The sequence below is a fragment of the Nipponia nippon genome, unplaced genomic scaffold, assembly GCF_047370975.1.
Source record: "Nipponia nippon isolate SJK-2023a ecotype South Korea unplaced genomic scaffold, ASM4737097v1 scaffold_2, whole genome shotgun sequence".
NCBI classification, from domain to species: domain Eukaryota; kingdom Metazoa; phylum Chordata; class Aves; order Pelecaniformes; family Threskiornithidae; genus Nipponia; species Nipponia nippon.
The window spans coordinates 104,775,543-104,785,423 of NW_028262336.1; the positions used below are offsets into that span (position 1 = coordinate 104,775,543).

Below are 9,881 nucleotides of genomic sequence, written 5' to 3' on the forward strand. Positions count from 1 at the left end.
CCACAAAGGGACGTTTGACTTTCACGTCAACACTGATGGTCTTCTATGCACAAGTTCAGAGTTCATAGACCACTTGCATCTGGATTTTTTTGCTGTGATATGGTAAACAAGTTGCAGAAAATAGGTTCTGTTCATGACCACATAATCTTGTCTCATAGAAGAGGAAGAAACAGATAAGATACTGCAGCAAATCACCCGTGTCTATGGCGATGCCAGGTTGTGTTGGTTCAAGCCACACTTTATCCACTCCAGCTAGCTCAAAAGCCCCACTCACAACGATTTTGTAAAAAACCACAACCCTTTCCACTCACTGTTACTGCAGATATTAACTGGAGTCAGAAGATTCACAGAGGAACAGTGTAACAAGATATTTATTAAAAGTGCTGTCAGTTACATTAAGAGCTATAGTCTAATATCCTTTTTTAAAAAGGCATCTAATTAAAAAATACTAGCTAAAAACCATTCTGATCACTATGGTTACAGACACATGACCTGCAGTGCTCTATGAAATGTTAGACCAGCTTTGCTGATTGGGACAAAGTAATCTTCAAGTCCAGGATTCAGTCTCTATTGTAGAGGAAGAACTGCTGGGGGCTCCAGAAGAGACACCTGCAAGTACCTGGAATAGAAATGCAGTCACTGAAGATATTAGTTGAGCTGACAAATTTAAAGATATCACCTTCTTGTGTAATACATTGAGGAAGAAAAGAATTATCCTGCAACACTGCTGAAGAGTTGTTATCCAGTACATCTGTATACCTATGGATGAACTACATTTCTCATCAGAAAAGTTTTCCCCTCAGAGGCTGACAGATGCTTCCCTTTCAGGAACAGAAGCTGACCACTGAGAAGTTTGTCAGCTACAGCAGCTGTAGCGCAAGCTGCTAAACCAGGGTCATCCTGTGCTTATATCCTCCAAGTTACAGAACACCGGCTTCCTGGTTACTTACTTTGAGTGCTTATACTTCTCCTTAATTGCTTGCAGTTGGCAATGGGGAGCATCAAGGCATGCTTTATGCAGATCAGTCAGGCAAGGCACTATCTCACTTAATGAATATCCAGTGAACGCAGCAAGTGTTTCTGGCTGGTCAGGGAAGAAAAAAGAGTGTTACTCTATTGTAGGCAGCATTCATCTATAAGATCATTTTCTACAGAAGCAGAAACCATTTTCACTACATCCATGCTCACTCTAGGTTCTTTAGGCTTGAAAAGGGTTCAAGTGTATCCTGCCATCAGTTTCACTCTAGGTCTTCCTTGGTGCCAGGAGATCTGACAAGATGCTCCTTCTGCTCTAAGCATGTGGCATCCATTACATCTCTTCTGGATCCTGCTCTCTGCTAAAGCTATTCCTCCAACACACAGCTGAGAGGCCTATCAAGGCTTGCATTAAAGCAGCCACTCAGTGTAATCACGCCACTCAAGTAGACACATTCAGGTCTCCCCTCCCTCCCAGAAAGGGCCTGAGTTGTATGTGGGGGAGGAGTTTTGGAGATTAAAGACTGACAAGGCCTTAGGTACAGACTTGATGTAAGTGAGCAAGACAGCAAGGTCCCTCTCATTTCAGAGAAGAGGCAGGATATTTCAGGTTGATTTAACATTTATTTATCAGGTAGTCCCATTAGCTCAGGAACTCATCCTAGGATTTCAGCCTTTATAACATACTTTGAAGCTACTCCTTCTGCTTTGCAGCCTAGTTCTAATGATAACATAAAAGGCTTGCGCTACTCATTAACATGCAGTTGTTCTTACCCAGAAAGACCTGTTCACTGTATAGTTTGCTAGACAGTAGGCTGCTGCTGCAGTTTGTGAAGGAAGATACTTCAGAAAAGGATCAGCTTCAAGGAGACTCAGCTCTGCAAGATACTGAACAAAAAGACCAAAAAAGTTTTTCACACAGAATGAGCCTAGCTGGTACAATGTCCAATATAGCAAGCACTGAAAATTGTCAACAGTCTCAGTTTCATGTAAAAAACATGAGTTACATGTCTAGTGGGTAGAAATAGCATTATTTAGCATGTTTCAGTGGGGACAGAAAGACCATGCTTTGTCAAAGCCTAACAGTCTAATCTGAAGTTCTAGTCCCATCATCACCTCTGATGTAATTTTACACAGATAGAGACTTAGAAAATTCAGGTTTCGTGAAAATAACAAAGACACACTCTTCCTGTCCCCCGAGGCTCTTGTTCACATAGGTGGACCTCACTTGGAGATCAGGGATAAACAGACAGCTCTAAGAAACAGAATTTGGGCTCTGTTGGAGCCAAGTCACTGTACAATCCTATACCCTTTGCATAGGCAGCAGGTCAGATGTTTTGCTCTAAGCCTGGGTTAACCTGTTTCTAAGCAGGGTTGCCTATGCAGTTATGTGGGCATAGGCTGTATCATTGTGTAGCAACATGTAGTACAACCACATCCAGGGCAGACTTGCTATGCAGGCACTGTTGAAAAAACAACCGGATTCCTAGCACCTAGCTGCCTAGTCAGTGTGTTATCCCTGATCAGACAGATAGAGCAAACTTAGGATTTCCATGAGACATTTATCCAGAAGTCTCAGCACACAAGCCACCTAATGAAGGCAGTACGCTACAAAACATCCAGTTTTAGGCCTCTTGCAGTCTCAGATAAGACTTGGCATGAGGAAAAAAAGAATATCTTCTGATAGAGCATAGTATAGTAGCAGAACATGTCTGCTCAGATAACTCAGTGAAATACAAGTGGTTCTGCTTTTAGGATCACTTCTCCCCTCTCAGTCCTAAAAGGAGGATAATTCATACCCTTGCAAAGTTCTCTGTCCTGACACAGACTTCGTGCCTCTGAATATACTGAAGGAGGAACTGGTTGATGGTCGGGGCCATTAGGTCAAAAGCCAACACTTTGAGAAGCAGGTGTTCCATTCTTAGCAGCTGCCTCTTTGTGTAGGTGTCATCTGTTATATACACAAATTCATCCACTTCTGGTGGGTAGATCTCTTCATATTTCCTGAAAACGGAATACAGAAGCCACATTTGTCGGCTTAAAAGTTATGGTAAAAGCAAGCTTTCTGCTGGACCTATATCAGGATGAGCACATGACATTAAGATTTGTGTAGAGCTCTTATTTTAGTCTTTCCTCCAGGCTAGGTAACAATGTAGTTTCAAATTTGGGCAAAAATGTTTAGAGGAACTCCAAGTCATTAGTCTAGATAAAAACACACGTTGTTAGCTCTTGAGTAATAGCAAGCTCTCAGAGAGAAAGCTTCAGTAACACAACACACTCCAGACAAAAAACCACGCACTCCTAGATTATGTTGTGTACCCTGTCTACTTAAAGCAGTTCAAGGCTAATTGAAGATTGCAACTGCGAATCTACTACAGCCTTACAGGCTAGCAGCCTAACACAGTAGCGGTTTTGCTCCTGCTGTTATGGTTACAAGGTTTTCCCACTACAGTTCCTCACATCATGAACATTAAATGTTTAGTTTTGCTAGTGCCAAAGTAGGTGAAGTTGCTAATCTTGAGACACTATGAAAAGCTACCTACGACTGCAAGCTTCAGTCCTTCAAATTAAACTAAAAGACTCAGTCCACAAGTCAGTTTTAGCTCACTGTGATGTCAGGAGATGATAAACACTTACGCAGCCAGAAGAATTGCTGCTGTTCCTACAAGCTGCAGCTTCCCTCTGAGAACAGACATGCAGGAAAGAAACCTGTCCAGGAAGTTCACCGCCAAGTACAAAGTCTCTGTCCGAAGTTTATATTCTTCCCCTACTTCCACCAGCCAGTCCACCAAGATGGCACGCATTCCTGTTGTGATATCTGGTTGCTTCCTCATGTAGTAGGGCTTGGGCCTGAATCTCACCTGCTTGGAGAGAGAGTTGAAGAATCAGGACTCTCACCCTGAAGAGAGCCATTGATGGCTGATCTGATTAACATTCTTTATCCTTATACCAAAAGGAGCACGAGTTGTTCCACTATAACTCATTACTACTAACTATAATTATAGTGCTAGTAGCATTAATTAGCAGCTAGTAGCATCTCTAAAAAGTAGTATTTCTACACTGAAGAGAAAGGAGCTACTGTGTTAGTAGCAAAATACTAAAAGACACCCTGGACTATGGACTGCCTTTGCCATCAAGCACATATGAGCCATTCAGAGGGACCTGAAAATGAATAAATCGGATTTTTTTCCCCTCTTCCTATTGGGAGACTGCACTTTACTGCTCTGATACAGAAAGGTAGGGAAAATTCCTACTATAGCAAGAGAGCTGTCAGTGAGATCACATCCAACTGCTTTAGTATTTTTGCAGCAGTCAACTCCCATTTGCAGAAACTCTTCATCCCAAAAAGTCAAGAGATGCTCCAATGGTAGGGAATTTAAGGGACACAGAGTAATCCTGAAAAATCTCATCACTGTCTAGGTGCTGCCTTCAGAGATGGCTTTTTACTCCTTGCTTCCTCTCCTTTGCGGTTCAGTGGCAGCCGTGGGTTATCCTGGGGCAGCCATACATCTTTGCAGTATTGCAGCCTATCACCGAGACCACAAATATCTATAAGCTTGTTACAAGCCACTCACTTCAGCCTCTCGGAGGTACTGATGAATGTCTTCTGCATACTCTCCCACAGTCAGCGTTACGGGATCTCCCATGTGATCCTCAGGCTGGGACTGGAAGGATGTGTCCACTATCATAGGAGATCCTAACAGGTAAGAGCAACCAGCAAGACATTTTTGTAATTAGCCTCTTCTCCTGCTATTTCTAGCACAGAAGTGTTGCACCTCATGTAGACATAATCCAAGTTATCTTGAAGTGTTATTTATTGTAACATAAGCTACTCACTAGCTTACCAGCATCACAATTCCTAACCAGCCTACACGTACTTGTGCTGTAGATACCACCTTAGTAGTAACAGGAGTTACCTGTACTCAGATCCAACAGTAGGTGAATACTGGATGTCATTGCACTAGTATCCAGCTCACACAGGCTCGATTCCAGCTCTTCAGCCACTCGGCAGCGGTAGTTTTCTTTCTCTTCTGGTTCATCTACGTAGATAGCAAACCCTTGCTTTGATGCAGCATTGACCATGCGGTTGGGTAATTCATCTTTTCCAGATGAAGGGATGGTGTTTTCGGAGCCAGAGAAGCATCTGATAACAGTAGCACCCTGAAACAGAGCACAGAGTAACGCTGTGGGAGGACAAGTCAGGAAGAAAACAACAGTAAGTATCACTTGCTTTAGAACAGAAAATCACCTTCCTTGCCTAACAGACACCAGTAACAGAAAAGTTCACTGGAAACACCACCAGCTACAGCTGGTGTGTCAGAAGTACCGCTTGTTGCTGCCTTGCTGCAACAGACTCCTCACAGAAAGAGTGAGGTGTAGAAGTCAGGCACCAGGGGAGCAGCCTCATCTCCAGCGCCCACCGCCAAGGAGGGTGAGGTGAGGGTGCTGCTCGGTTCTGACGGGGCTGGCAAGTGCAGGATCTGCTCCATGCTTGGTTCTGGCAAGGAGCAGCTGCTTTAAAGTACAGCAAGTTAAAGTAACCAAAGGAAGTGTTCAGGCACTATCAGACTTATGAAGGACTTCACCTGCAAGAATGCATTTTATGCTGAGTTACAAACTGAAGTTTGAACTTTTGAGCTCAAGCATCACAACCCCTAGAGCTACAACGTGTGACCAGGATACAGTCCTTCACATCATCTACTATCAGTTGAGCCACCGAGTTAGGGGCTTTACACAGTCACAACCGAGAAGAGTTTGCTGCTATTTTAGGTCAAGTCAGCACAATAACATTTTCCCTACCACAACAGCAAACTCCAGGAGGGCCCAAGGAACAGAAATGCAGACAGACACCCTGCTGCGAACTTTAGCTTCTTGAAGGCTCTGGCACCCTGAAGGGAGCACGGCCAGCTGAACAGCAACGGGACCTTTGGCTAAGCATTAGTGAATAGGCTTTTCTTAAACCACCCCTACGCTTTTAGAGGTGAAGTGCCCAGATAAAGTCTGATCGACTCTCCCTTCCTCCCAGAAGGGATTATTTGTTCAAAGCATTTCCACAGGGAAGCGTCTGTAGACCAGGACTGCGGAGTTACTAGCAGGGTTTCTCGGGAATTTACTTACCCCGCCACCCCCAGCCCTTTACCCGCAGCCTCGACAGAAGGGGAGTGCACCGCTCATGCCTGCGGCAGGCGGCCAGCCCCGGGGCAGGGAGCTCCCCCGGCCAGCGGGGAGGGACGGCGGCCGGCCGGGGCTCGCCCGGGGAGCCGGGCAGGTGGCTGCGGCCCCCCGGCGGGCAGGGGAGGGGAGGCGCGGCGCCGCGGCCGCCGCACGGCTGCCGGGGCGGCTCCGCGGGCAGCGGGGGAGGCTGCTGCCGCCGCGGGCGGGGCTCACCTGGCCGCCGGGCCGCTGCTGCCCGTTCTCCGCCAGCACCCCCAGCACGGCCCGGCCGCCGCTGCTGCGGGGGGCAGCGGGGCAGGGCTCCCGCCGCCCCCCCCGGCTCTTCTCACCGGCGCGGCGCATCGCCCCGACGTCGGTACCTTCCGGAGGGGGAAAAAAAAAAAAAAAAAAAAAAAAAAGTTGGGGAAAAAAAACACAACACAACCCAAACCACCACAAATATTCGGTCACGCCTCGGGCAGCCCCTCCCGCCCCGCAGGAGGGCCGGCGGCCGGCCGCGCTGCCGCAGAGCCCGCACCGCGCTGCCCGGCCCCGCTCGCTACCAGCCCAGGGAGGAGACTGCCCGCCTGCCCCCCCGCCGCCCCTATATAGGCGGAGGCCAGCGGAGGCGGCGGCGGCGGCGGCTGTTGGCCGCGGCCAGTTGGACGCCCGGGCCGCAACCCCCGGCGCCGCCCTGGCAACCCAAGCGGCGGCGGGTCGCCATGGAGACCCCGGCGGGGCCGCCCGCCGCGGGCCCGGCCGCGCTGCCCCGCGCAGCGCCCGCGGGCACGAGTGGCCCGACCCGGGGCCGCCGCCCCTCGCCCCGCACCGCCCGCCGTTTCGGAACATCCAGAACGTGAGAAAAGGATGCATAAGCGACAGCAGCAGCTGTAGGGGAAGAGCTGAGGTCAGAACTCCTCTCTGGTAAAGGAGAAACAAGAAAAAGGAGATTTTAGTTGATTTATGCATGGATTTGACTTTCGTGATGCTCTGATAAAGTCTGAGCAAGGGGACGACCACAAAACTGATTGCAAGAGCAGTTCTCAGCCATCAGCGGTGGAAATCATAGAAACATTTAGGTTGGAAAAGACCTTTAAGATCATCAAGTCCAACCGTTAACCTAGCACTGCCAAGTCCACTGCTAAACCATGTCCCGTGCAGAGCTTTGTAAGAGGAATTAAGCAGCGGTTTGTTCAGTGCCATCAGAGATTTTCTGATGGAGTTAGAATAGTGGATAATGACACGCTTACTAAATTTGTGGATAACACCACCGATGGTGCTGGGAAGGGCTCCGGCTATGTCGGGGAACGAGATTAGATTTCAGAAATTATCTTGACAAACTGGAAAAATGCTCTGGAAAAGCGGGATGCTCCTGAAGCACAAGTGCAAGGTCAGACAGAGCCATCAGCTGCAGAAATGCAGGATGGGGAACAGCCAAGTAGGCAGCAGCTCCATGAAGAAGGAAGCAGGAGGTTATAGCGAACTTCAGACTGAGCAGGACTCACCATGCTCATGGCTGTCCTGGCATGAACAAACAGGAATATAGCCTGTGCGGCCCATGAGCCCTCCGAAAGTCCATAGTGAAGACAAAAGAGTGAGCTGTATGACAGCTTAAACCTCAACATGAGACTTAGGTTAGATATCAGGATCGTGATGCCCCAGAAGAGACAGCAGGGGAAATCTGAGGATTTCCCTTTTTGCAGATCTGTAAGAGCAAGTTAAAGAAACTGCTGTCAAAAATACCCATGCCTTGGCCGTTGCGGTACTTCTTGAGATGGTATCCAGTGTGACTGAAACGTAGGAGCTATGATCCAAGATTTGGATGCATCAAGCAGGGTCCTATGCCAGATTTGGTTTTACAGCTCTTGTCATCCAGGATGTATTAAGGTCTGTATTTTTTTCTTCCCACTTTTCTTATGTTTATTTTCTAATTGACTCTTTTTTTTCCCCCCAAATTAATTTACTACAGGAGGTAAGTGGTATATCTCAAGGTGAAAAATGTTACCCGTGTTTGATCTGTTGGCCATGTAACACTACTTTTCCTTTTTGACAGGAGGATCTCCATGTCCTTGCAGCAGTGAGGTCATAAGCAGGTAGTTACCGTACTGAAGCTGTCACAGCTACAGGCGCAGGCAAATGCAGATCAGGGGGACAAAAGGTTATGCTATACTTCTGTGTTCTCCTCTTTCTTTCATGTCATCTCTAAACCCCAGGGTTGCACAAGAAAGACTTCGCTTGGGGACACTTCTTTAAGCATTTTCATGCAAAGTTTTAATTTCTGGAAAAAATCAGTCTAGCTGCCAGCCTTTGAAATTAAGTATCAGCTTAAGTGGAATTTTAAGTACTCTTTATCCTATTTTTTTGATGGGATTACTAAAAAATATTGAAAAAATCCTGTGCTACAATATAGGTAGAATCTATAGCAGTCTAAGAAGGTGGATGTTAATCAAAACCATTTCTAAATGTGTGAATATTCCACAATTTAATGAAAATTTTCAGCTTTAATAACACTTTTAAACAAAAGGCTTTTGAAATTTGTATGAGTGAAAAAAGCCCAGTCTCACACTTTTTAGCAATACAGGAAGAAAAAAATGGGATTTTTCCATCAAAGCAAAAATTTTCTTTCTTTAAATTACAATTTAGCAATGTTTTTCTAATTCAGGAGTATCAGGACTCTGATTTCAGTCTTTCAGAAGAATGGAAGTTGTATATTCAAGAGTAAAATGTTAAAATATAAAAAATAAGGGAATGACGTAGGAAACTCATTCCCTCAGGACATCAACAAGATGATGGTTCTAGGGCTCAGATCCCCAAAGACGTTTATGTCCCTGCCGCCCTGGTTGTGTGGCCGTTCGCATTCAGCATGGTCTGGCCTGCCGTGGACAAGGACCTCCCTGCTCCCAGCCACTCGCCGCTGCTGCCGCCCTTCTGCTGGCACAAGGATTTGTGTGGTTGCGAGACAAAGCAAGGACCTAATCCACCTGAAAAGTAACACGGCCGCAATAACAACACAGCGTTGTTACCAGCGGGGTCAGTTCACTTAGCTGGGTTTCTAGACAGCTCCATGAACTGTAGGTCCAGCACAAAAGAAATTGTGAGACTGAGGTACCAGCATCAGGAAGGCAGTGGGGGTGGTGCCATCCCTTCTCTTTATAGACCTAGAGCTCCATGCCTGAGTAATTTTAAGTGCTGTTTAATTTTTCATAATTTTTAAAATGTTATCCTGTTCTTTCTCAACATGGAAAATATCAGCTGTTCTTTCAAGGGATCTTCCTTTGGCAGTGCCAGAGCTGGTTTTTTTTTTTTTATTTTTAGTAAAAACATCTGGGTATGATACTGAGATAGATGAAATATTATGCAATTACATATGTTCAGTTAGGTAAACGCTGTTTGTGAAAACTGTCTGTAGCTTATAAAAATAATCTTACCTCTGCCCAAACATATTTTTCTAATGGCTCAGTCTGTCCATATGGTATTTGTCATGAGAAATGTCAGAATTTGGTCGTTACAGGTCTAACACGTAACTTACATTCATACAAAGATCACGTGTCACTCCTGGCCAAATGGATGGAAGTTATTTACTAAATTAATCTTCAGTCAGTATATATCCTTTACATCCAAATACCCGTCATATCCATATACCATTTAGGCATAACTGAAGAACCCCAGCTACCCAACAGATGACTTATTCATATTTTTATATATGAGCAGCATATGGATATCCTCAGTAGTCATATAGTACATTAATGTAA

The 9,881-nt window shown here is 46.0% G+C and overlaps 1 protein-coding gene across 1 annotated transcript; it reads right to left on the reverse strand.

Annotated features, from left to right (window-relative positions):
• Positions 1-352: 352 nt before the first annotated feature.
• Positions 353-6,746, reverse strand: CCNA1 (cyclin A1). The gene is made up of 9 exons (XM_087757587.1): positions 6,668-6,746; positions 6,364-6,509; positions 4,893-5,136; positions 4,551-4,672; positions 3,613-3,836; positions 2,775-2,979; positions 1,750-1,863; positions 951-1,084; positions 353-619 (listed from the first exon to the last, which is right to left on the reverse strand). Exons 2-9 carry the CDS (start codon positions 6,490-6,492, stop codon positions 568-570), a joined length of 1,224 nt encoding a protein of 407 aa, XP_087613713.1. The 5' UTR covers positions 6,493-6,509; positions 6,668-6,746; the 3' UTR covers positions 353-567.
• Between the last annotated feature and the right edge of the window lie 3,135 nt (positions 6,747-9,881).